The sequence below is a fragment of the Procambarus clarkii genome, chromosome 94 (genome assembly GCF_040958095.1).
Source record: "Procambarus clarkii isolate CNS0578487 chromosome 94, FALCON_Pclarkii_2.0, whole genome shotgun sequence".
NCBI lineage: Eukaryota > Metazoa > Arthropoda > Malacostraca > Decapoda > Cambaridae > Procambarus > Procambarus clarkii.
Genome location: NC_091243.1, coordinates 12,179,911 through 12,206,808, shown reverse-complemented (window position 1 = coordinate 12,206,808; position 26,898 = coordinate 12,179,911). Strand labels below are relative to the sequence as shown.

General features: G+C 44.8%; 2 protein-coding genes and 1 pseudogene across 5 annotated transcripts in view; 2 read left to right on the top strand and 1 right to left on the bottom strand.

Annotated features, from left to right (window-relative positions):
- The first annotated feature begins 9,178 nt into the window (after positions 1-9,178).
- On the top strand, positions 9,179-10,146 carry LOC123747406 (cuticle protein AMP4). The gene is made up of 3 exons (XM_045729613.2): positions 9,179-9,282; positions 9,408-9,613; positions 9,719-10,146. Exons 1-3 carry the CDS (start codon positions 9,274-9,276, stop codon positions 9,900-9,902), a joined length of 399 nt encoding a protein of 132 aa, XP_045585569.1. The 5' UTR covers positions 9,179-9,273; the 3' UTR covers positions 9,903-10,146.
- Positions 10,147-11,861: 1,715 nt separating this feature from the next.
- The window catches only part of LOC138360032 (cuticle protein AMP4-like), a 34,679-nt gene continuing 19,642 nt past the window's right edge, over positions 11,862-26,898 (bottom strand). For 2 of the 4 annotated variants that reach the window (XM_069319954.1, XM_069319956.1), the window contains exons 2-3: positions 12,395-12,600; positions 11,862-12,289 (exon numbers count right to left, since the gene is read on the bottom strand). In XM_069319954.1, the coding sequence (XP_069176055.1) occupies positions 12,106-12,289; positions 12,395-12,594 (384 nt within the window). In that variant the 5' untranslated portion in view covers positions 12,595-12,600 and the 3' untranslated portion in view covers positions 11,862-12,105. Of the gene's footprint in view, positions 12,290-12,394; positions 12,601-12,725; positions 12,854-22,234; positions 22,387-26,898 lie in introns of those variants that run through there. The other 2 variants (XM_069319955.1, XM_069319953.1) reach the window with 2 other exon arrangements.
- Positions 24,327-26,016, top strand: LOC123747403 (cuticle protein AM1274-like; annotated as a pseudogene).

Sequence of the window (26,898 nt, the reverse complement as noted above, 5' to 3'; positions counted from 1 at the left end):
AGTTAAGAACGGTGTTGAATGAGGTTAATCCTGACTATTTTCAGATGAGAGAAGTGATATTTCAGTTAAGAAATGACAAGGAAACATGATGAAGTAACTATTTTTAGTTGACCGATGAATACTTTTAGTTGAGCAAAAGCCAAAACATGATGAACATGACTTTTTCTGATGATTGGCAGATAATTTAGTTAAGAAATGACAATGAAACATGATGAACACGGTTATTTTCTGATGAATGGGGAATATGTTTAGTTAAGAAATGATGAAAGTTATTATTTTTAGTTGATTGACGATGGATAAAAGCTAGTTATGAACAGTTTTGGAAAGTTTCCTTTGACAATTTTTCTTGATGAAACATAGCGCCTGTTAAGAAAGTGCTGAAAAAGTTTCCTTTGACAATTTTTAGCTAAGAGAAAGGTTGTTTTAGTTAAGAACAGTGTTGAACGAGGCTATTTCTGACTATTTTTAGTTGACTGGATAATAGGTTTAGTTGAGAAATGACGAAAGTGACTATGTTTTAGTTGATTGGCGAAAGATTTTTTTAGTTAAGGAACGTTAAATAACATGTAAGGGGAAAACCCAGAGAACATATGGGGAACATGGCAAAGAACACATGTAAGAAAAGTTGATGAATACAGTGAACATGCTGGGAATATGAACTTACAGAGAACATGAAAACATGATAAGGAGAATAGGGATTACAAAGAATGAACAATGGACTTGTGAAGAACATGGAGAATATGACAAAGAATGTAGAAAACATGTAAGTGAAGGTGAAAAAAACGAAGTGATCTTGTGAGGAACATGAACTTGTAGAGGAACATGAATATTGACAAAGAACACAAAATATGGAAGTTAGCATGAATATTGAGTATAAAAGTTGTAAAGAGAACATGTGATGAATATGAAAACATAGAAAATATGACTAGAATTTGTAGAGAACATAATGAGACTAAGAGAAAGATTACATAAAAAATGGAGATACTTGTGAAAATATGAACTGAATGGGACTGTGAACATTTGAAGAACATGGAGTGAACACGGATGAGAATACGAAGAACACAGTGAATATAGAGAAAATATGCAAATACAGTACGATTATTGAAGGTTTGGATAAGTTGGGGATGAGAAGGTAAGGGAGGGAAAGGGTAAGAGTTAAGCTGGAGACGGACTTGATCGAAAATATTTGTCTGATGATCTAAGGCTGAGGGAATGGAGTTTGGTTAATGCCCTGATTAATTTTACTACGTTAGAAAATAAGGTGATCTTAAATCTCATGTGATATAGTTGGAAATAAAGAACTTGCACAAATGAACTAAGCTGGGGCACAAGAGTTGAAACTTGATAACTGAACTGGTTTTTATTTACTATGTCTGAAAATGTAGTTGGGTGTTTAAATCTCAGGGGGATTTGGATTGATAGTAATGAATTTACAGGAGTGAACTTGGACAGAGGACAAGAGCTAGAGTTTTATAATTGTTTTCATCATATTTACTATGTCTGAAATACATAGGGTAAAAATTTCGGGGAAATTGATGGTTTATTTACAAAGACTTGAGGGTGGAAGAGGGTGGGGGACGAGAGCTGGAGCTCAGTAACTGACTTGATCTTATTTACTAACTTTGAAGTATGTCTGCTTTTAATTTTAGGGAAATTGATGGGTTATTTACAAAGATACGAAAGAGAATTAAGGCGGGGACGAGAGCTGGAGCTCGATAACTGACTTGATTTTATTTACGGTGTCTGAAATACAGAGGGTAAAAAATTTAAGGGAACTTGATGGTTTATTTACAAAGATACGAAAGAGAATTAAGGCGGGGACGAGAGCTGGAGCTCGATAACTGACTTGATTTTATTTACGGTGTCTGAAATACAGAGGGTAAAAATTTAAGGGAAATTGATGGTTTATTTACAAAGATACGAACGAGAACTAAGGCGGAGGACAAGCGCTGGAGCTTGGTAACTGTTTTGATCTTATTTACGGTGCCTGAAATACAGAGGGTAGAAATTTCAGGGAAATTGGACTGATACTAACGAAGATACGAACGAGAACTAAGGCGGAGGACAAGCGCTGGAGCTTGGTAACTGTTTTGATCTTATTTACGGTGCCCGAAATACAGAGGGTAAAAATTTCAGGGAAATTGGACTGATACTAACGAAGATACGAACGAGAACTAAGGCGGAGGACAAGCGCTGGAGCTTGGTAACTGTTTTGATCTTATTTACGGTGCCTGAAATACAGAGGGTAGAAATTTCAGGGAAATTGGACTGATACTAACGAAGATACGAGAGAGAGCTAAGGCGGAGGACAAGCGCTGGAGCTTGGTAACTAAATTACTGTATTGAACTACATTTGAAATATGATTATTTAAAATTTTAGAGGGATTGGAATGATAGTATTCATTATACGACAGGGGACTAAGGTGGGGGAACGTGAGCTAGAACATGCTTACTAACATGATTTATTTGTGTAAAAATGACTTGCTTAATGAAAAGGAGCAAACATACGATGTTGGAAAATAGTTGAACTGAATGAAACGAGAGAGAGAGAGAGAGGAGGGGCGGTTGAGATATTATTATGGAGAAGATAAGATAAGAGGTCTGGCTGGCCGGGCGTAAGGTAAATAAAGGTGACGCGAGAGATTGCGAGGTAAGGGGGGAGGGAGGGGGGTGTGATGTACGAAACCCTGAAAACCATGACTTACACAGGTGATTTTCTAAATTTATATGAATAACTAAGGCTTACATAGACGATTTTGTAAGTTGAAAACATGTAAAATATGTCCGTAGAGTTCTCCTGGAAGCCCTAAAGAGCTACATACGTTACTTGAATTTGTCCCATAAGGCCTTAACAAACTTCTATGTCTCGGAAATTATTTTTCTCATAAGAACTTTAACAAACTCGTATGACATTATTTTTCATTATAAGAATTCCCTAATTCCAAATCTGTGACCCCCCAAATTCACCTGAAAACCCTGGCAACGCACAGACCCCTTTTTTCCCCCCCCCAAATTCACCTGAAAACCCTGGCAACGCACAGGGGATTTTTCTCCCCCCAAAAAAAAATCCCCTGTGCGTTGCCATCCCTACTACTGTTGACCACCCCAGAAGTGGGTTGACCACCCCTGAAGTGGGTTGATCACCCACAGAAGTGGGTTGACCACCCCTGAAGTGGGTTGACCACCCACAGAAGTGGGTTGACCACCCCAGAAGTGGGTTGACCACCCCAGAAGTGGGTTGACCACCCCAGAAGTGGGTTGACCACCCCAGAAGTGGGCTGACCACCCCTAGAAGTGGGTTGACCACCCCTGAAGTTGGTTGACCACCCCAGAAGTGGGTTGACCACCCCAGAAGTGGGTTGACCACCCCAGAAGTGGGCTGACCACCCCTAGAAGTGGGTTGACCACCCCAGAAGTGGGCTGACCACCCCAGAAGTGGGTTGACCACCCCTGAAGTGGGTTGACCACCCCAGAAGTGGGTTGACCACCCCTAGAAGTGGGCTGACCACCCCTGAAGTGGGTTGACCACCCCAGAAGTGGGTTGACCACCCCTGAAGTGGGTTGACCACCCCAGAAGTGGGTTGACCACCCCTAGAAGTGGGTTGACCACCCCTGAAGTGGGTTGACCACCCCAGAAGTGGGTTGACCACCACAGAAGTGGGCTGAAGCCAGAAGTGTGACGCAGGAAGGGCACATTGTACCCCCACACTGGAGTGTGTAGGGATAAGTGTAGCAGGTTTGGAATAATATTAGATAGATGAAGGGAGGAAAGTTACACAGGAGACAAATCAAATCTAATTTCATCATTAATAACATATCTGTCAGTGACGTCTCCATAAGATCAAGCTTGTTGTTTGCGCCGTACACGAGTTGACCTCATAAATGAAGGGTCTTTGTTGGCCTATATCCCACTCTTATATTTTCCTGAACCGGCCACCATCTCACTAGACTCTCTCTCTCTCTCTCTCTCTCTCTCTCTCTCTCTCTCTCTCTCTCTCTCTCTCTCTCTCTCTCGCACACACACACACGGCGTGAAGTCACCAGTGGAGTCCCACAGGGCTCTGTGTTCTCGGTCCTATCCTGTTTCTAATATACGTAAATGATCTCCCGGAGGGTATAGACTTATTCCTCTCAATGTTGACTGACGACGCCAAAATTATGAGAAGGATTAAGACAGGAGAAACTGATTGAGGCTTTAAGAAGACTTAGACAAACTGAAGGAATGGTCGAACAAGTGGTTGTTAGAGTTTAATCCAAGCAAATGTAACGTAATGAAGATGGTGTAAGGAGCAGGAGACCAGATACAAGGTATCATTTGCGAGATGAAATTCTTCAAGAGTCAGAGAGAGAGAAAGACTTGGGGGTTGATATCACGCCAGACCTGTCCCCTGAAGCTCATATCAAGAGAATAACATCAGCGGCATATGCCAGGTTGGCTAACATAAGAGCGGCATTTAGGAACTTGTGAAAGGAATCAATCAAAACTTTGTATACCACATATGTCAGACCAATCCTGGAGTATGTAGCTCCAGCATGGAGTCCATATCTAGTCAAGCATAAGACTAAACTGGAGAAGGTTCAAAGGTTTGCCACCAGACTAGTACCCGAACGGATTTTTTTTTTTTTATTAACATATTAGGTACATCTGCATTAGTGCAGCTACCCTAGACTATATGAAGTGGAGTACAGTGTGTCAAAAAAAAAAGCTAACTAGGTGATGCTAAAAAATCCCCATCACACAGGATGGTTAGTCATACAGAGGCATGTGATAAGCGGTCTGCACTGGCAGACTCCGGATGCATTTTGAGGATATCAACAACACAAGATTGAATAAGGTAGCAGTGGTAATACAAGTCCCCATCTCGCAGGATGGTTAGTCATACAGGGCCATGTGTTTAATAGCCTGCACTGGCAAATTTTGGGTATACTGTGAGGATATCTTCAAGAATACGAGAGTGAATAAAGTAATTGCAGAGCTCCAGGTACCTCATGCCAACTGGTCTGAAAGGTCTAATAACCCGAACGGAGAGGAATGAGCAACGAGGAGAGTCTATGGGAGTTAAACCTCACGTCACTGGAAGACAGAAAAGTTAGGGGGGGACATGATCACCACATACAAGATTCTCAAAGGAATTGATAGGGTAGATAAGGACATGCTATTTAACACAAGGGGCACACGCACAAGGGGACACAGGTGGAAACTGAGTGCCCAAATGAGCCACAGAGATATTAGAAAGAACTTTTTTAGCGTCAGAGTGGTTGACAAATGGAATGCATTAGGAAATGATGTGGTGGAGGCTGACTCCATACACAGTTTCAAGTGTTGATATGATAGAGTCCAATAGGCTCAAAAATCTGTACACCAGTTGATTGACAGTTGAGAGGCGGGACCAAAGAGCCAGAGCTCAACCCCCGCAAACACAACTAGGTAAGTACATACACACACACACACACACACACACACACACACACACACACACACACACACACACACACACACACACACACACACACACACATACACACACACACACACACACACACACACACACACACACACATACACACACACACACACACACACACACACACACACACACACACACACACACACACACACACACATACACACACACACACACACACACACACACACACACACACACACACACATACACACACACACACACACACACACACACACACACACACACACACACACACACACACACACACACACACACACACATACTCTTAAAACATGTAATTTAAAGCAGTTAGTCTACAGCTTTTCCTTAAAATAACATCAATACTGGCATTTAGGTCACATGTAAGTTCCTTGAATAACGTGACCCAAATGCTAGCCAGAGTATTTCATCAGAATGTGACGTGCTCTAACTGCTGGACGAACTGTGAGAGTGTTCGTGAGTGAAACGCTCTACAGGACGAGTTCTAAGTGCATGTGGGAGTGGACAAGTTCTGAGTGCATTCGTGAGTGAAACCCTCAGCAGAACTCTTATCCCAGAATAGATGTGTCAGAGAACGTCGCTCAAATGTCGCCAGTTTCTCCAACTCATCCCTTGGTCTCTGTGTGTAGTCGTGTGTTGACAACATTATCAGGCCAGGCGGCTCGGTTTCCCTTGCTTACACCAGTAATATAACCAGTTACTTTACTAGTCTTGGTGCTGTTGACTTGCTGGAGCCGCTTTTAATGAAATGTATTTGTTTACATAGTTTCCGTTCTACAATATTTATAACCAAACTCACACACACACTGAGCAAGTGAAGGGAAAACGGTCTATAGTTGCTTAACGTGTGGCTACATGCTTAGCCTTTTAGTATGTGAATATCCATGTGTCTAGCCCCAACCCGTCCTCACACTAGGTTGGTTAAAGCAGCGGCCGTCCTCCCCAGACAACCCGTCCTCACTCTAGGCTGGTTAAGGCAGCGACCGTCCTCCCCAGACAACCCGTCCTCACTCTAGGCTGGTTAAAGCAGCGGCCGTCCTCCCCAGACAACCCGTCCTCACACTAGGCTGGTTAAAGCAGCGGCCGTCCTCCCTAGACAACCCGTCCTCACACTGAGCTGGTTAAAGCAGCGACCGTCCTCCCCAGACAACCCGTACTCAATCTAGGCTGGTTAAAGCAGTGGCCGTCCTCCCCCCAGACACATTCATCAATTTTAACATAATGTGTATTAAAAATTACTTTGTTCTCATATATAAATTAATATTATTATACATTAAAATGCTTTGAATAGTTAGGCGTAGGTATAGGTTAGGTGTTTAGGTTCTGTTGGCGATTATTTGTATTTGTAGTACGTGGGTGAAGCATTTACAGCGTTGTGGTTCGAACACAAGTCGTCAGTGGAGCACTTGTTCCGGAAGTGTTCGGACATCATCAGTTGTGAGTCGTGTGTAAACCGTTTTGCATTCATAAACAGCGGGTTTGCAGGCTGAGTTAACAAGCTTTTGGCTTTGTTTATAAGGACGGGCTGCCTCAAGCAAAGGGCGCGACGGTTCAGAAGTAGGATTGGCATTTTAAAGGTCCATTGAGCACTTAAGAGGTCAGTTAGATACTTCAGAAGTTGATTTACAACTTTCAAAACTAGGTGATTGAGCGATCTATCGAGACTTCGCTCCAAGACTAAAAGTTTATTGTTTCCAGGCAAAATAAATGTATAAAATGCATTGCCAAGAAGCACAAAAAGAGCCTCTTTCTCACAGAGCGTTCCTCCCCCCCCCCCCCCACCCCGTCAACAGGCAGATGATTACTTTTGGTTTGATATATTCACGAGCACTGTATTATTATTTATATATATATATATTTGTATATATAAATATTATATATTTTGTTTAAAGTTATCTGTAGCCGTGAGAGTCTTACCGTCGCCATATGTTATGTTTTATTAATAAGATAAAGTCATATCACGTGATGTTTAGTGAGAACTTTGTAACTTTAGAATATTATTGATACTGTATGTTGAGGTAACTAGCCTGTTGCTTAAACGTTTAATTGTATTACCTCTCCTGACCTCCGGTTCAGAGAACACACCTCTCCTCACCTCCAGCAGCCCCTTCTCCAAACAAAAACCCAAAGTCCATTCCATGCACCCGCCAAACCCCCCGCTGTTTATGAATGAAAAACAGTTTACACACGACTCACAACTGATGACGTTCAAACACTTCCGGATCAAGCGCTTCACTGACAAATTTTGTTCGAACCACAACGCTATAAATGCTTCACCCACGTACTACAAATGCGAATAATCGCTAATAGAACCTAAATACCAAACCTAACCTAACCATTGCATAGATATGTACAATATGGTAATATAAAATAATATTAATTTATATTTGAGAAAATTCCTGTTTTGAATGAATAGCATGTAAAAATTTGATGAATGCGTCTTTGGGGTCGACCGTTGGATGGAATGATCTTGGTCTGGTTGGTTGATACCTGGTTGATGGGGTTCTGGGAGTTCTTCTACTCCCCAAGCCCCTGGTTGATACCTGGTTGATGGGGTTCTGGGAGTTCTTCTACTCCCCAAGCCCGGCCCGAGGCCAGGCTCGACTTGTGAGAGTTTGGTCCACCAGGCTGTTGCTTGGAGCGGCCCGCAGGCCCACATACCCACCACAGCCCGGTTGGTCCGGCACTCCTTGGAGGAATAAATCTAGTTTCCTCTTGAAAATGTCCACGGTTGTTCCGGCAATATTTCTTATGCTTGCTGGGAGGACGTTGAACAACCGCGGACCTCTGATGTTTATACAGTGTTCTCTGATTGTGCCTATGGCACCTCTGCTCTTCACTGGTTCTATTCTACATTTTCTTCCATATCGTTTACTCCAGTACGTTGTTATTTTACTGTGTAGATTTGGTACTTGGCCCTCCAGTATCTTCCAGGTGTATATTATTTGATATCTCTCTCGTCTTCTTTCTAGTGAGTACATTTGGAGGGCTTTGAGACGATCCCAATAATTTAGGTGCTTTATTGCGTCTATGCGTGCCGTATGTGTTCTCTGTATTCCCTCTATTTCAGCAATCTCTCCTGCTCTGAAGGGGGAAGTGAGTACTGAACAGTACTCAAGACGGGACAACACAAGTGACTTGAAGAGTACAACCATTGTGATGGGATCCCTGGATTTGAAAGTTCTCGTAATCCATCCTATCATTTTTCTGGCTGTCGCAATATTTGCTTGGTTATGCTCCTTAAACGTTAGGTCGTCAGACATTATTATTCCCAAATCCTTTACATGCTGTTTTCCTACTATGGGTACATTTGATTGTGTTTTGTACTCTGTATTATGTTTAAGGTCCTCATTTTTACCGTACCTGAGTACCTGGAATTTATCACTGTTAAACATCATGTTATTTTCTGATGCCCAGTCGAAAACTTTATTGAGGACGAGTTACACTAAAAGTTTGGTAGCTGGATTAACGAGCATTATATTGCTCGTTATTATATTGCCAGTTAACCACAGATGCATAAGAGGGCGCTACTGAGCCTCGATGTGGAACGTGCCAGTGTGTGTCGTGGCACTGTGCCTCTCCGAGTGCCATCACACGGTCCTCAGGCCAGGCTCAGGGACTCGAACAACAGCAACTGAAGAAATAAAACGTTCTCTCATAGACGTCGCACAAGTTTAAAGGTCACGTTAAAAACCTGCAGAAGGTCAATTACTGGCTAGTGTGACCTCGGTCGACCTCTCACTGGGATGGTATATAAGGCGGCCACACACACTCACCCTCACACTCACCCTCACATCCCTACAACATGAAGCTCGTGAGTACTCGAGCTTGTGCTTGAGGGCACTTACAGAACCGCCTCATAAATGGTTGTTTATTTAGAAGCTTTACTCATAACAGATTTATTGTTATATTATAATTACTGATTAAACTTTATTTCAGATCTTGATGGTTGCCTTGACTGCTGTGGCAGTGGCCGACAAGTTGCCAGAAACCGTTCCAGTCGTCGCCATCCTCCGCAGCCAGCAGGTCAACCCCGACGAGCTCGGTGCCCACAGCTCCGACTTCGAGGCTGACAACGGCATCAAGGTCCAGCTATCTGGCTCTGAGGGAGCTGCTGGCGGCTCCAACATGGCCGGCTCCTGGAGGTGGGTCACGGACTTGACTTAATTTGGAGTGTTTTGGGTGCTACAGCTCTGCATGTTTCAAGGACGCCGTTCATATGAGTCTTCTAACAATTATTTTCCTCTCAGCTACCCCCAGGAGGACGGCAGTATTGCGTCAGTGAAGTTCGTAGCTGACGAGAACGGCTTCCAGCCCGAGTCTGACCTGCTGCCCGTGGCCCCGGAGTTCCCCCACCCCATCCCCCAGTTCGTCCTCGACCAGATCGCCTTCGCCGAGGAGGAGAGGAAGCGCAAGGCTCAAGAGGAAGCCTAGGTTGAGTAACACTCAACATGCAGCAGTCGAGGCTGAGTTACTCAGTAGGAGGCAGCCTAAGTTGAGTAAATTTCAAGATGGTCACTCAGCCTAAGACTCAAGCCAAACTGCAGGTTCCTCATGCTGAGTACTCACTAAGACGACCTCTGACCCCTCAACCCACGTCTCCTGTTGTTGAATATAGAGATCCCTCTTGATAATTTATTTGTTAATGCAAAGCTCTGTAAATAAATCTTCAGTGTTATTCTACCTGTTTCCTGATTCCTTGAATGAAAGTTACGATGCTTGATCTCAAGAGCATCGATCCTCCAGCACACAGCCTGGCCATAACGTCCGGGGCCTCTTGTCTACTGTGGTTCCTCTTAACATGATATATTTTTATCAAGAAAACGTGAATATGCTTTTCATTTAAAACTGTACCTGGAGCAAAAGGTTTCATACACGGAGAGAAAATCGTCATACCTAGAGCGGTAGTCATCATACCTCCAGCGACAGTAATCATACCTCGAACGATATTCATCATAACTGGAATTCCATTCATTACTGAGGAAGCTATGGTGACTACCTTCAATTCCTTCACCTGGAGTTCATGTTCGAATTTCTAGATTTCGTCTCCAGTTCCGATAAATTTACTATGCCACGTAAATAATAAACTTGCATTACTTATAAACACAATTACATCTTCAAAAACTCACATTAATAAACTATTTACAACAGGGTTTACCTAAGGGACGATTTATGTTTTCAATCTTTTCCTGTATATTTCAAGATGTTGATTTTGAAATCAACATCTTGAACAAAACAAAATCAAATGGCTGCGACATTTTGAATCGGGAAAATGGCAAATAGAATACTGGGATTTATTTCTACAAGCGTTAAGAACAACAAGAGCAAGACAGCTAATATTACTCTCAAGCTTAATCTTGAATGAATAGGATGACAAAATTAATCCCAGGAATTAGAAACCTCTCTAATGAAGAGATTAAAAAATGTATATTGATAGTCTTTATAAAGACGAAGTATATATACTTTCATGAATAAAGTATATAAATTGATAAGAGTGTAACAAAAGGGGTATAAATAAAGTATTTATTATATCAACAAACAATAGAACTCTAAACAATGGATATAAACAAGATTTTTTGGATACAGGACAAACCTGGTTAACATCAGAGCAAATACGTTGATGGAACAAAGTACAGGGCTACATAATAGGCTTAGGAATAGTTGGATTTTTCGAGCGGAGGTCAGACATTATATGAATGTTTAAGTGCAAATATATAGGAGCTGCCTCGTATAGATCAATAGGCCTTTTTGCAGTTTCCAATATTCTTATGTTTATATATTTTAATTAGACAAACCATTGATCCCAGTGTTCAAAGTAACGATATGAGCACAATGATAGTGGCAAGGAATTCCAGGAACAATTAATGTCAGAGTTCAGAGTTTTATCAATATTTAGACAAATTTATTAGGGTACCTTTGAGCCTCAATGGACGCATTAAGCAGTGGCTGCATCTTACCTCAAAGGTCAGCGTTAAGTGGCACACCCCCGGAGATGAATGTCAGTCATACTTCAGTCACAGACATGTCACGACACATGAACTTGGTGACAATGTCAGTCGTTGGCATGTTAAGACACATTAACATGCTGACTCTGATAGTTGCAGTCATGTCACATGTATTAACTGTCTTAAACAAGCCATCAGCAAACCGGAATAATATTTCTTTCATAAACAGTTAGATTCCCCAATGTCCCTTAGAACATTTTTTAAGATTCAGAAAACAGATGATAGCACTGACAATTGTTTACAATTTACAACATTCTCAGATTATAATCCCAGGAACCACAGTAGACAAGAGGCCCCGGACGTTATGGCCAGGCTGTGTGCTGGAGGATCGATGCTCTTGAGATCAAGCATCGTAACTTTCCTTCAAGGAATCAGGAAACAGGTAGAATAACACTGAAGATTTATTTACAGAGCTTTGCATTAACAAATAAATTATCAAGAGGGATCTCTATATTCAACAACAGGAGACGTGGGTTGAGGGGTCAGAGGTCGTCTTAGTGAGTACTCAGCATGAGGAACCTGCAGTTTGGCTTGAGTCTTAGGCTGAGTGACCATCTTGAAATTTACTCAACTCAGGCTGCCTCATACTGAGTAACTCAGCCTCGACTGCTGCATGTTGAGTGTTACTCAACCTAGGCTTCCTCTTGAGCCTTGCGCTTCCTCTCCTCCTCGGCGAAGGCGATCTGGTCGAGGACGAACTGGGGGATGGGGTGGGGGAACTCCGGGGCCACGGGCAGCAGGTCAGACTCGGGCTGGAAGCCGTTCTCGTCAGCTACGAACTTCACTGACGCAATACTGCCGTCCTCCTGGGGGTAGCTGAGAGGAAAATAATTGTTAGAAGACTCATATGAACGGCGTCCTTGAAACATGCAGAGCTGTAGCACCCAAAACACTCCAAATTAAGTCAAGTCCGTGACCCACCTCCAGGAGCCGGCCATGTTGGAGCCGCCAGCAGCTCCCTCAGAGCCAGATAGCTGGACCTTGATGCCGTTGTCAGCCTCGAAGTCGGAGCTGTGGGCACCGAGCTCGTCGGGGTTGGCCTGCTGGCTGCGGAGGATGGCGACGACTGGAACGGTTTCTGGCAACTTGTCGGCCACTGCCACAGCAGTCAAGGCAACCATCAAGATCTGAAATAAAGTTTAATCAGTAATTATAATATAACAATAAATCTGTTATGAATAAAGCTTCTAAATAAACAACCATTTATGAGGCGGTTCTGTAAGTGCCCTCAAGCACAAGCTCGAGTACTCACGAGCTTCATGTTGTAGGGATGTGAGGGTGAGTGTGAGGGTGAGTGTGTGTGGCCGCCTTATATACCATCCCAGTGAGAGGTCGACCGAGGTCATACTAGCCAGTAATTGACCTTCTGCAGGTTTTTAACGTGACCTTTAAACTTGTGCGACGCCTATGAGAGAACGTTTTATTTCTTCAGTTGCTGTTGTTCGAGTCCCTGAGCCTGGCCTGAGGACCGTGTGACGGCACTCGGAGAGGCACAGTGCCACGACTATGTGTGCCATCAGGAGTCATCGTGTAGACATACCTGTAGTCAAGTGAGCACTGTTGCTACATCTTCATCCTGTGCCTAACATTAAATAAAGTTTATGACCAATGAAAATATAATAATACGTTTATACAAGAGGTGAGTATCTAGCGGCAGGCTGATGATGAACTCATGAAGGATAACAGCAGCTCTTACCTAGGATTTTCATTATTAACATTAACCTCATTCCTAACGAACTCACGTCTTAGTAAAAAACAAATGAGAAAGAGAAAGAGAGATAGAGAGAGAGAGAGAGAGAGAGAGAGAGAGAGAGAGAGAGAGAGAGAGAGAGAGAGAGAGAGAGAGAGAGAGAGAGAGAGAGAGAGAGACAGACAGACAGACAGACAGACAGACAGACAGACAGACAGACAGACAGACAGACAGACAGACAGACAGACAGACAGACAGAAAGACAGAAAGACAGACAGACAGAGACAGAAAGACAGACAGACAGACACAGACAGAAAAAAAACAAATTCAGATACTCCCATTACATAGTTGAGTTGCAAGACACAGAATTCATTCTGCTCTGTTCTAAGACAACAACTGACGCCTTCTTCCTATAGAAGCCATTGGGAAACCTCAAAGCGAACCCTATTGAGCCATTGTCTTCCTTATCCAATCCGTCGAGAGAGAAAAAGAGAGTGAGGTAAAACAGTGATCGCTCGGCAAGCGTCCCCCAAGTTTACATTCATACATAAAGGGTTAAAAGCACTCTGAGGGCTCGGAGCCGCTGCCGGCGGACTGGAGGTAAACAAAGGGGCCTCAGTAGCTTCTCTGACACAAAAGATGGCTAAACCTGAGGGGTTAGAGGCCACGGCCCCTTTAACCAGCATCCCAGATTCAGGCGAGCATAGAGTAGGCAGTGTTGAGGCTCGCGTTCCCCTGCAGGACTTATGAGTCCTGTGGGTGGTGCTGAGGGTGGGCGCACCTGTGGGCGGCGGTGATGGGAGGGTAGGAGCAACGGTGGGTGTGTAGTGCTTGAGTAGTGGTGCAGATAGTGGGTGGAAATGAGAGTAGATAATACAGACATTTGGTACTGCCGGAACTATGCTACACCTGCAGCTAGGTGATATCCACATCTGCAGCTAGGCAACACCCACATACCTGCAGCTAGGCAACACCCACATACCTGCAGCTAGGCAACACCCACATACCTGCAGCTAGGCAACACCCACACACACACCTACAGCCAGGCAACACCCACATACCTGCAGCTAGGTGCAGGGAACCCAATTAACGCACGCTGATTGCCTGACCGTCTCTTATCTTTAAGTCTACATTAATTAGTGTATGTGAAGTAATTACAGTTTACTTCAAGTTTAAACATGAGTGACAGGCATAAACAAATGTAAATATGTTTCGATAATAATATATGAAAAATTATTTCCTGATAAAATTAGGCAAATATATTTAAAATATATTTAACAAATTAGTGAGTGATATAACTGGCGCGAATTGGGGAGTGAACGATAGTTAAATCACCAGTTGTGTCAATTATTATTTTCCGAATTAATAGTTAGCAAAATGGAAATTTGCAATTTCATTTTAATAGGTAATCAGCTGGGCTTCGACCAGGCAATTCGTGACTGATTAACAAGAGTGGAACTGTCAACACAATCAGTCCCACTGACTGTTGGTAGTGGTGAGTGTGTGTCAGTCACACACTTACAACGCCACAACAATTGTGTTAATTGTTGACACTCTCAGCGGTGTTACGGTGCGTCTGTCAGCCCTCCTAGTGGTTTTATGGTGCGGCTGTCAGCCCTCCTAGTGGTGTTATGGTGCGGCTGTCAGCCCTCCTAGTGGTTTTATGGTGCGGCTGTCAGCCCTCCTAGTGGTGTTATGGTGCGGCTGTCAGCCCTCCTAGTGGTGTTATGGACGGCTGTCAGCCCTCCTAGTGGTGTTATGGTGCGGCTGTCAGCTCTCCTAGTGGTGTTATGGATGGCTGTCAGCCCTCCTAGTGGTGTTATGGTGCGGCTGTCAGCCCTCCTAGCGGTGTTATGGACGGCTGTCAGCCCTCCTAGTGGTGTTATGGATGGCTGTCAGCCCTCCTAGTGGTGTTATGGTGCGGCTGTCAGCCCTCCTAGTGGTGTTACGGTGCGGCTGTCAGCCCTCCTAGTGGTGTTATGGTGCGGCTGTCAGCCCTCCTAGCGGTGTTATGGACGGCTGTCAGCCCTCCTAGCGGTGTTATGGACGGCTGTCAGCCCTCCTAGTGGTGTTATCGACGGCTGTCAACCCTCCTAGTGGTGTTATGGTGCGGCTGTCAGCCCTCCTAGTGGTGTTATGGACGGCTGTCAGCCCTCCTAGCGGTGTTATGGACGGCTGTCAGCCCTCCTAGTGGTGTTATGGTGCGGCTGTCAGCCCTCCTAGTGGTGTTATGGACGGCTGTCAGCCCTCCTAGTGGTGTTATGGTGCGGCTGTCAGCCCTCCTAGTGGTGTTATGGTGCGGCTGTCAGCCCTCCTAGCGGTGTTATGGACGGCTGTCAGCCCTCCTAGCGGTGTTATGGACGGCTGTCAGCCCTCCTAGTGGTGTTATGGACGGCTGTCAACCCTCCTAGTGGTGTTATGGTGCGGCTGTCAGCCCTCCTAGCGGTGTTATGGTGCGGCTGTCAGCCCTCCTAGCGGTGTTATGGTGCGGCTGTCAGCCCTCCTAGTGGTGTTATTGTGCAGCTGTCAACCCTCCTAGTGGTGTTTATGGACGGCTGTCAACCCTCCTAGTGGTGTTTATGGACGGCTGTCAGCCCTCCTAGTGGTGTTATGGTGCGGCTGTCAGCCCTCCTAGTGGTGTTATGGTGCGGCTGTCAGCCCTCCTAGTGGTGTTATGGTGCGGCTGTCAGCCCTCCTAGTGGTGTTATGGACGGCTGTCAACCCTCCTAGTGGTGTTATGGACGGCTGTCAGCCCTCCTAGTGGTGTTATGGACGGCTGTCAGCCCTCCTAGTGGGTTATGGTGCGGCTGTCAGCCCTCCTAGTAGTGTTATGGTGCAGCTGTCAGCCCTCCTAGCGGTGTTATGGACGGCTGTCAGCCCTCCTAGTGGTGTTATGGACGGCTGTCAACCCTCCTAGTGGTGTTATGGTGCGGCTGTCAGCCCTCCTAGTGGTGTTATGGGACGGCTGTCAGCCCTCCTAGCGGTGTTATGGACGGCTGTCAGCCCTCCTAGTGGTGTTATGGTGCGGCTGTCAGCCCTCCTAGTGGTGTTATGGACGGCTGTCAGCCCTCCTAGTGGTGTTATGGTGCGGCTGTCAGCCCTCCTAGTGGTGTTATGGTGCGGCTGTCAGCCCTCCTAGCGGTGTTATGGACGGCTGTCAGCCCTCCTAGCGGTGTTATGGACGGCTGTCAGCCCTCCTAGTGGTGTTATGGACGGCTGTCAACCCTCCTAGTGGTGTTATGGTGCGGCTGTCAGCCCTCCTAGCGGTGTTATGGTGCGGCTGTCAGCCCTCCTAGCGGTGTTATGGTGCGGCTGTCAGCCCTCCTAGTGGTGTTATGGTGCAGCTGTCAACCCTCCTAGTGGTGTTATGGACGGCTGTCAACCCTCCTAGTGGTGTTATGGACGGCTGTCAGCCCTCCTAGTGGTGTTATGGTGCGGCTGTCAGCCCTCCTAGTGGTGTTATGGTGCGGCTGTCAGCCCTCCTAGTGGTGTTATGGTGCGGCTGTCAGCCCTCCTAGTGGTGTTATGGACGGCTGTCAACCCTCCTAGTGGTGTTATGGACGGCTGTCAGCCCTCCTAGTGGTGTTATGGACGGCTGTCAGCCCTCCTAGTGGGTTATGGTGCGGCTGTCAGCCCTCCTAGTAGTGTTATGGTGCAGCTGTCAGCCCTCCTAGCGGTGTTATGGACGGCTGTCAGCCCTCCTAGTGGTGTTATGGACGGCTGTCAACCCTCCTAGTGGTGTTATGGTGCGGCTGTCAGCCCTCCTAGTGGTGTTATGGACGGCTGTCAGCCCTCCTAGCGGTGTTATGGACGGCTGTCAGCCCTCCTAGTGGTGTTATGGTGCGGCTGTCAGCCCTCCTAGTGGTGTTATGGACGGCTGTCAGCCCTCCTAGTGGTGTTATGGTGCGGCTGTCAGCCCTCCTAGTGGTGTTATGGTGCGGCTGTCAGCCCTCCTAGCGGTGTTATGGACGGCTGTCAGCCCTCCTAGCGGTGTTATGGACGGCTGTCAGCCCTCCTAGTGGTGTTATGGACGGCTGTCAACCCTCCTAGTGGTGTTATGGTGCGGCTGTCAGCCCTCCTAGCGGTGTTATGGTGCGGCTGTCAGCCCTCCTAGCGGTGTTATGGTGCGGCTGTCAGCCCTCCTAGTGGTGTTATGGTGCAGCTGTCAACCCTCCTAGTGGTGTTATGGACGGCTGTCAACCCTCCTAGTGGTGTTATGGACGGCTGTCAGCCCTCCTAGTGGTGTTATGGTGCGGCTGTCAGCCCTCCTAGTGGTGTTATGGTGCGGCTGTCAGCCCTCCTAGTGGTGTTATGGTGCGGCTGTCAGCCCTCCTAGTGGTGTTATGGACGGCTGTCAACCCTCCTAGTGGTGTTATGGACGGCTGTCAGCCCTCCTAGTGGTGTTATGGACGGCTGTCAGCCCTCCTAGTGGGGTTATGGTGCGGCTGTCAGCCCTCCTAGTAGTGTTATGGTGCGGCTGTCAGCCCTCCTAGTGGTGTTATGGACGGCTGTCAGCCCTCCTAGTAGTGTTATGGTGCGGCTGTCAGCCCTCCTAGTGGTGTTATGGACGGCTGTCAGCTCTCCATCCTGGTTTCTGGAGTCATATAAACTGCAGTACACACAGCTTGCACCATTCAATCTGCAGGCTTGACCTGTCGCAGTGACCCCGCTCTGACCCCTGACATACTCACTCCAAGATAAAGTCTGGCTCCAGCCGCACCACGTCGACCCGACCCATGTGACAACTGACACTCAGAGAGACCATCGCGGCCTGGCTGACAGGCGTACAGGGAGGGTAGACTCCACGAACCCGGGTTCAATACCCAGCCGAAGCAGAAACAAATGGGTAGAGTTTCTTTTCCCTCATGCTAGTGTTCACCTAGCATTTTATAAGGAGTTAGGAGTTGTGGGAGCTAGATACATACATACATACATATATATATATCAGGTCGAGGACTTGAGCCACGTTATTATGACTCCTGATCTGCCTGTGTCATGTATCATCCCTTCACATGAACGTCCAGAACAGCTATATAAGACCTTGACATACTTCAGAACTTACAAATGCACAAATTAATGGGTCGAGGATGTGTAGAGGTGCACCTTTCATCTCTGGCTGGGGAGGAGGGGGGGATGCTGTTAATTAATTAATTAATTAGTTGGCAGCCTGTAGTTAGGATGAAGATGCTGAGAGCATTCCCCCCCCCCCCCCACCCCCCCCCTTCCCCTCCTGAAAACTTTTATTGTGTCTAATCATAGGCTTCTGGTCAGGAAATGATGAACAAATTTTATACTAATTCATGTTCATTCGACTAGCATTCCGGTTCCAATTATCGACCTTTTTACTGTAAAATCTTATCATCTGATGATTTAAAAATGTAAAGGAAGAAATTCATCCCAATTAGAAATTTCTAGCCAGAGAGGAAATGTCTGCTGTATCTTGGGCACGCACTCCACCTCTATATATATATTATATATATATATATATATATATATATATATATATATATATGTCGTACCTAATAGCCAGAACGCACTTCTCAGCCTACTATTCAAGGCCCGATTTGCCTAATAAGCCAAGTTTTCATGAATTAATGTTTTTTCGTCTACCTAACCTACCTAACCTAACCTAACCTAGCTTTTTTTTGGCTACCTAACCTAACCTTACCTATAAATATAGGTTAGGTTAGGTTAGGTAGGGTTGGTTAGGTTCGGTCATATATCTACATTAATTTTAACTCCAATAAAAAAAATTGACCTCATACATAAAGAAAAGGGTTGCTTTATCATTTCATAAGAAAAAAATTATAGTAAATATATTTATTCAGGAAAACTTGGCTTATTAGGCAAATCGGGCCTTGAATAGTAGGCTGAGAAGTGAGTTCTGGCTACTAGGTACGACATATATATATATTATATATATATATATATGTCGTACCTAGTAGCCAGAACGCACTTCTCAGCCTACTATGCAAGGCCCAATTTGCCTAATAAGCCAAGTTTTTCATGAATTAATATATTTTCTTTATTTTTTTCTTATGAAATGATAAAGCTACCCATTTCATTATGTATGAGGTCAATTTATTTTTATTGGAGTTAAAATTAACGTAGATATATGACCGAACCTAACCAACCCTACCTAACCTAACCTATCTTTATAGGTTAGGTTAGGTAGCCGAAAAAGCTAGGTTAGGTTAGGTTAGGTAGTCGAAAAACAATTAATTCATGAAAACTTGGCTTATTAGGCAAATCGGGCTTTGCATAGTAGGCCGAGAAGTGCGTTCTGGCTACTAGGTACGACATATATATATATATATATATATATATAAACACCATGAACGGGATTCCTGTGATAAAAAAAGATATAATCTCACAGACAAAAATGAATATATAAATGAATGAATGAGAAATAAGCACTGGTGTATAAATAAGTGATACTGGCATATCCAATTATATTATTTAATTTGTTTCTCGTTTATTTTTTTTAAATTGGAAAGGATTCCATTAGCCATTGGCAGTAAGCGTGTGTGGGAGACGTAACGAGGACACAGCCGAGTGGAGACCACACCCCTGAGACAACGGTGGTAATACACTAGTTTACAGTATAACACACCAGGTGTACCTAGTATAGACGGGATATACACACCGAGAGGTGTACCTTGCTTCTCACTGTATGTATATATATATATATATATATATATATATATATATATATATATATATATATATATATATATATATATATATATATATATACATAGTTTACATTAACTCCTAGGCTACTCGAGTATAGTTGCTGGTTGGTTAGTTAGTTGTTGTGGTGGCATTAATAACCCTCCAGAGGTTGATAGGTCTTAAGTTAAGTCCGACACCAAGCCTCTCACTGTATGTGGACTTGTTCAATTACATTTTATTCAGTTTTCCGGCTGCCCAGGTTCCTGTCCTGGACCTCTCCTGCACGCGTGCTCGCGCGCGCGCGCGTGTGTGTGTGTGTGTGTGTGTGTGTGTGTGTGTGTGTGTGTGTGTCAATGAGTCAACATACCGTCAGCCACTTTCACTGGGCAGGAGACTGACCTGGTCCGCCTGATTCAGGTGTCCCACTCCGGTGCTCATCAACCACCAACCTTGAGTGAATGTCTGAGGCCTCACTGTTGCTCAGAGCTTAAGCAGTGTGTGTGTATAGGGAAGGTGAACGAGAGGAGATCTGGCTCACCTTGAAGGGGGTCTATCTGTCAGCGGGCGGACCAACGCGTTAATTTGATCTACCCGCCCTTGGGTCACCTTTCAGTGTTTGATAAAGTATTTCTCACATCTGTCCACTGATAGTATATTGCTTCACCTACACCGGGTTCTTGCGTGGAGTTGTCTTACCCTTTATTTACCGAGCGTCCCACAGCGCTCACCACGCCCTCACGAAAAACTTTACACATTAGGGAAGACCTGCGAGTGAATGTTTGATTATTTCTCCAACTTTACATTCGTGCCATTGCTGTTCTCACCATGAGCGCAGCGTCAGATATCCACACGTGTACGATACCGGGACACAGCAGCCACCAGTAACCCAATTGTCCAATCGACGATGAATCTTATTAATCCAGAAAAAATGGACATTTCCAATGTTTTTGTTTTCAAACACTAATTAAATTTGTATTCTTGTATCAGAAGCGGAGAATGTGATGCAGTAAGCGTGAGGACGGAGCCTCTGTGCATCCAGTAGAACTGGACTATAGGGAGGAGTGTCAACCAATTGTTGGTATTTACTGTGTTTAAATACGTGCATTTTGTTATCATTGTTAAAACCGACTGTTTTTGTTTCTCGTGTTTCGTGTCATCACCCACCACACGCTGCCACAAAAGGTCTGACACACTGGAACTTGCCAATAAATAAACATTCAGGATTAATGGTACCTCCTTGGTCTTTCGGATGGCCTAGATTGTCTCTGACATGACACTCGGTCGAGCGAATATACTTTCCATGTAGATAGCCGGTGATATTTGGCGTTCAGTGAGGGTGCCCCACGAGCCTGACGAACTTATGTTGAGCATTTGTCAAGAACAATGAACTATAATAGGGAGCCGGTCGGCCGAGCGGACAGCACGCTGCACTTGTGATCCTGTGGTCCTGGGTTCGATCCCAGGCGCCGGCTAGAAACAATGGGCAGAGTTTCTTTCACCCTATGCCCCTGTTACCTAGCAGTAAAATAGATACCTGGGTGTAGTCAGCTGTCACGGGCTGCTTCCTGGGGGTGGAGGCCTGGTCGAGGACCGGCCGCGGGGACACTAAAAAGCCCGAAATCATCTCAAGATAACCTCAAGATATAATGGAGGAGAATCTTGTGTAAGGTTAACTACTTGAGATGATTACACCAACATCTCTCAGATGTTGAAGGGTCTGCTATACCGACCAGTCTTGCCAGAACGTGTGAGGACTACAGGGGAGTCTTCTCCCAAGGTTTTCCACTTTGTCGGATATACACCTACTCGGATGAATGACGGGGGACAAACTATTCAAGAGAGAGCAACGCAGACTCAAAATGAAGACGAACCTGTTCTTTATATAAAGTTTTGCAACCGCTGCTGTCTAGGAGGTGGGAGATGGGCCTAAATGCAGCAAGTTTCTTGATTGTATTGTTTATTATGTTCAGCACGTGGCTTCTCATGTTCAGTGATGAGTCAAACTTCATCTAAAGGATATCAACTTCATTACTGATATCTAGGTTTTGACCACTCGTCAGCATGCCTGTCTTACTCATGGTATCAAGTTGTTTTGACCACTCGTCAGCATGCCTGTCTTACTCATGGTATCAAGTTGTTTTGACCACTCGTCAGCATGCCTGTCTTACTCATGGTATCAAGTTGTTTTGACCACTCGTCAGCATGCCTGTCTTACTCATGGTATCAAGTTGTTTTGACCACTCGTCAGCATGCCTGTCTTACTCATGGTATCAAGTTGTTTTGGTTATCGTCTGTGTCTCTCAGTAACAAGTGTCACCCGCCGATGTCCACCTCAGGCGAGTATTGCTGCAAGATTTTAATTACTGAATCTCAAAGTTGTCATCATTTCTGCTCACCTTCTTTCCTTTCCTTGTTTCTTTCTCCTCCGTTGTCTTTTTATTCTTTCCTCTGTCTTTGTTTCTTTATGTCATTGTTTCTTCTCTTCCTCCGTCTTTGTTCCCCTGCTCTTCCTCCGGCATTATCGGGAATACCAATCAGTTCACCTTCACTAGACAGGATTAAGAAGCAATATTACAAAACAGGAATTCTATCACATGAATTAAGGGATTTCATATCAAAGTTTCATTTCACATAATTTCAAATCAAGTCTCATACATGTATAATGTCAAGAGATTTTAATTCAAATTGGCTTGATTATGATATCTAATGGCCTGAAACACTGGGTTGATGAGACGTTGATTGATGAATAATTCCTCCAGCACTGTCATGCCGAGGTTGTTGACGACTAATAAATACAATGACGCTAAAAATATTATCATATATTGAAAACTCAAATTTAGAAATTATAAAGTGTAAATAATACAGATGAATTTAATTAATACATACTCAAGGTATATGTGGGAGGAGGTCAGGCTCATCAACATGTGGGAGGAGGCCAGCCTCATCAACATGTGGGAGGAGGTCAGCCTCATCAACATGTGGGAGGAGGCCAGCCTCATCAACATGTGGGAGGAGGCAGCCCTCATCAACATGTGGGAGGAGGCCAGCCTCATCAACATGTGGGAGGAGGTCAGCCTCATCAACATGTGGGAGGAGGCCAGCCTCATCAACATGTGGGAGGAGGTCAGCCTCATCAACATGTGGGAGGAGGCCAGCCTCATCAACATGTGGGAGGAGGCCAGCCTCATTTAATATAAGTATACCGAACACTAGAAAAGCAGCATCTTCTCCCAGCATGAAAGTCAACATCAACATAAAGTTGTCACTGCTGGAAGCAGCATCCCAGGTCGGGTGTTACTTATACATTTTGACCTGAACTAAAACCACGGGTGACCAATAAATAAATCTCGGGTGACCAATAAAAAAATAATCTTTGTTCAATCTCCCGTTGCTTGCTGAGGCAGGACAGTGGCATCACAACAATGCTGCCACACACATGAGATATTATCATACTCCTCGGAGGCTAATCACAGAATAAGAGAGAGAACATCTCGAGAGAAACAGGTTGGTTGTGGTGCACTTAGCCCCCTCATCCATTTGTACACTGCCAGACACACTGACATATGATGGACGTAATCAAAAATCTATTTGACAACCTAGTCTCTAAAAATTATTAAAAAGCATGTTGCATAGTTATATGCTTGCAGGGCGAGCACATAACTATGCATGACGCAGTAGGGAGCCGGTCGGCCGAGCGGACAGCACACTGGACTTGTGATCCTGTGGTCCTGGGCTTCGATCCCAGGGCGCCGGCGAGAAACAATGGGCAAAGTTTTCTTTCACCCTATGCCCTGTTACCTAGCAGTAAAATAGGTACCTAGGTGTTAGTCAGCTGTCACGGGCTGCTTCCTGGGGGTGGAGGCCTGGTCAAGGACCGGGCCGCGGGGACACTAAAGTCCCGAAATCATCTCAAGATAACGCATAGCAAATATATTGACTGGTGGTAAACATTCCTCCTGAGGAAGAAAAAGTTCATCCCAGTCGGACTTGGAATCTGTAACTGGAGAAAAAAATTAAATAAAAATTTGAAATCATTTCCCTAAGACTCTTCCAGACAAGTGACGCAATCCATCGAGCTGCCATCTCCTGAGAGACCGAAATTACCACCGTTCTTTTTATGGAAGTATCTTTGCTATACCGTCATGGTGATCAATGTCAGTGTCATGAACCACTGTGACGATCAATTATAGTCATGAGCGGAGCCATTCTGAAAACTAATTACATTGTTATGAATTGAGCCATTGTAACTACTAACCACAGTGTCATGAACTATGCCATTATTAGAACTATCTACTAATTACTGTCATCAACTAGACCATATTATTTGGGTAAATATTTTGTGTGTTCCATTTAAAACTAACTTATTTGGAACTAAATGACCTTTGCAAACCAGAGTTAAAAAATATTTCAGCGACTCAGATCAGAGTTCGTGACCAAAGGGACCAAACACTTGACATTACTGAGAGCCAAAACCTTTCACGGAGATAAAAAAAACTCGCGATCATAAACCCAAAGTTGCAGGACAGCCTCTTGCTGGCAGGCAGCTTGACCCTGGAGCGGCCATCTCGTCGCTGGGTATATAAACCGCTCCACACACCCAGACACCATCACACTCACTCACTACTCCACAACATGAAGCTGGTGAGTACCGCCACATGGAGCTCCGGTGACGCAACACAAATCTCTTTACCGAAACTTACAGCAATCATGAGTTACTTGCTTATTTTCCAACACAGGTCTGCAACACGCAAGTAAAGAAACATTTATGTGTCTTTTTATATTTGGGATCTTCTTTACGTGTTTTAGATCGTGCTGGTTGCTCTTGTGGCTGTGGCAGTGGCCGACAAGCTGCCCCTCAACACTCCGCCAGTCGCCATCCTCCGCAGCCAGCAGGTCAACCCCGACGAGCTCGGTGCCCACAGCTCCGACTTCGAAGCTGAGAACGGCATCAAGGTCCAGTTCTCTGGCTCTGAAACTGCCACTGGAGGAGCTAGACTTGTCGGCTCATATTCGTAAGCATCATTTATTAAAGTTGCACATCAGTGATCATTAAATATCATACACCAGACGCCTCCTTCCCATCTGGACCAAATTTCACTCAATGTTCGTCTGTTCACATTTGTTCCTTGTCAGTATCTGCTGCTATAATCCCACATTGCATAATTTTCCCCTTCTCCACACATTTATTTCTTCAAAGTTCACAATAACCGTTACTTCTCCAATTTGTTCAATCTCTCTTATCTGGTTATCTCCCTCTTCTCACTGAATTTACCCAACAGGCCCTTCATTCTCACCTCAAGTTACCCTTCATATTCCCCCAATTATACGTACATTTCCTCTGGTAGAGACTTTTTCTTCGCCAAGGAAACAATCCTCTAGACTACACCAATTCCTCTAGCAGGACTTTGCCCTACGTGATAAACCCTTTATCTTTCATTATGAGTTACTCTTCTGTTCTTCTGTTTTCAAAGTCATTTCTGATCGCTTTCCATGCATACATTTTCGCCGAGATCTTTCTATATGTTTTGTTACGTATAAATTTACAGTACGATTAATTCTAAACTATCTATCATCGGGGCTCCCATACTGACATCATTTATTGTTCTAATAACCATTTTTTACAACAATGGTACTGATCAGGGGTAAGAACTTCTCGGCATCTGGTTATATTTATTTGTTCCTATTTTATATTTTGTTCCTATATTTATTTTTCATGTACATTGCAGTTTGCGTCTGGAAGATAAACTGACGCATTCAGAGCACTAAACATATGAAAAAAGACATAGTTGAGATCCACATGTGTTAAAAGACTAACGAGGATATTTTCTCTCAGCTACCCTCAGGAGGACGGCAGTTTAGCGACGGTAGAGTTCGTAGCTGACGAGAACGGCTACCAGCCCCAGTCCGACCTGCTGCCGTGGCCCCGGAGTTCCCCCACCCCATCCCCCAGTTCGTCCTCGACCAGATCGCCTTCGCCGAGGAGGAGAGGAAGCGCAAGGAACGCGAAGGAAACTAAATCGGCGCTAATTATAATGTTCTCTGGATTCGCGGATATACCGCTGGCCACCTCCACTTCTTCCTCCTCCTCCTCCTTCTCCTGCCACGCTTGACCTTCCAACATACGTCACAGTGTATATTTATTATAATTTATTACAATGTAAATAAATAATTTGCAAATTATATTCACTTATTCTCCGATACTTCTATTTGCTACTTGTTTATCTGCGTCATGTCCAGCACACTATTTGCGTCACAAACTCGAGAGTAACGCATCGAGCAACCTAACAGTCGCCTTGCTGCTCGTGTTCTTCGCACATAGGAGTAAAATAAAAGTTTTTGTGGCTGTTACATTATAGATAATTTTCCTTAGTCTCGACCCAGACACATAAAGGTTGTATTATAGTAACCTAGTTACAAAACACTTGTATTAACGTGGTCAATATTTTGATATACTTGATTAAAAGAGTATATCATAGCACCTCCCAGCACTGCATTTGTTAATTTTGATCCTTTATAGCACTTGGAAGGGTTCTGGATAAGGATTTGGGATGGGACGGGGGGAAGATATAGTGTCCAACCACTTGGACGGTCGGGGATTGAATGCAGACCTACGTGAAGCAAGATCGTCGCTCTACCGTCCCGCCCAAGTGGTTGAACAACATTAGTACAAATTTTACACTCTTTGTACTGTAAATAAACCAAATCTGGTGAGCACATAATGTTCTACTGTCATTAAATATATTTATTAATTAGAATGTCTGAACAACTTACACAACAGGTCCGGCCTTTCGGCACCCGCCAGGATCCGGACGGTCCGCCCTCTAAGCACCCACAACGACCCGGACAGTCCGCCTTCTTGGCACCCGCCAGGACCCGGACGGTCCGCCTTCTTGGCACCCGCCAGGACCAGGATGGTCTGCCTTCTCAACATCCGCTAGGACCCAGACGATCCACTTTTTCGGCACCCACAACGACCCGGACGGTCCGCCCAACTCTGGGTTTAGTCAGCGACTCGTGTCTTGGAGTCATGAGGCCAGTTATAATAAAACATTGGATGACG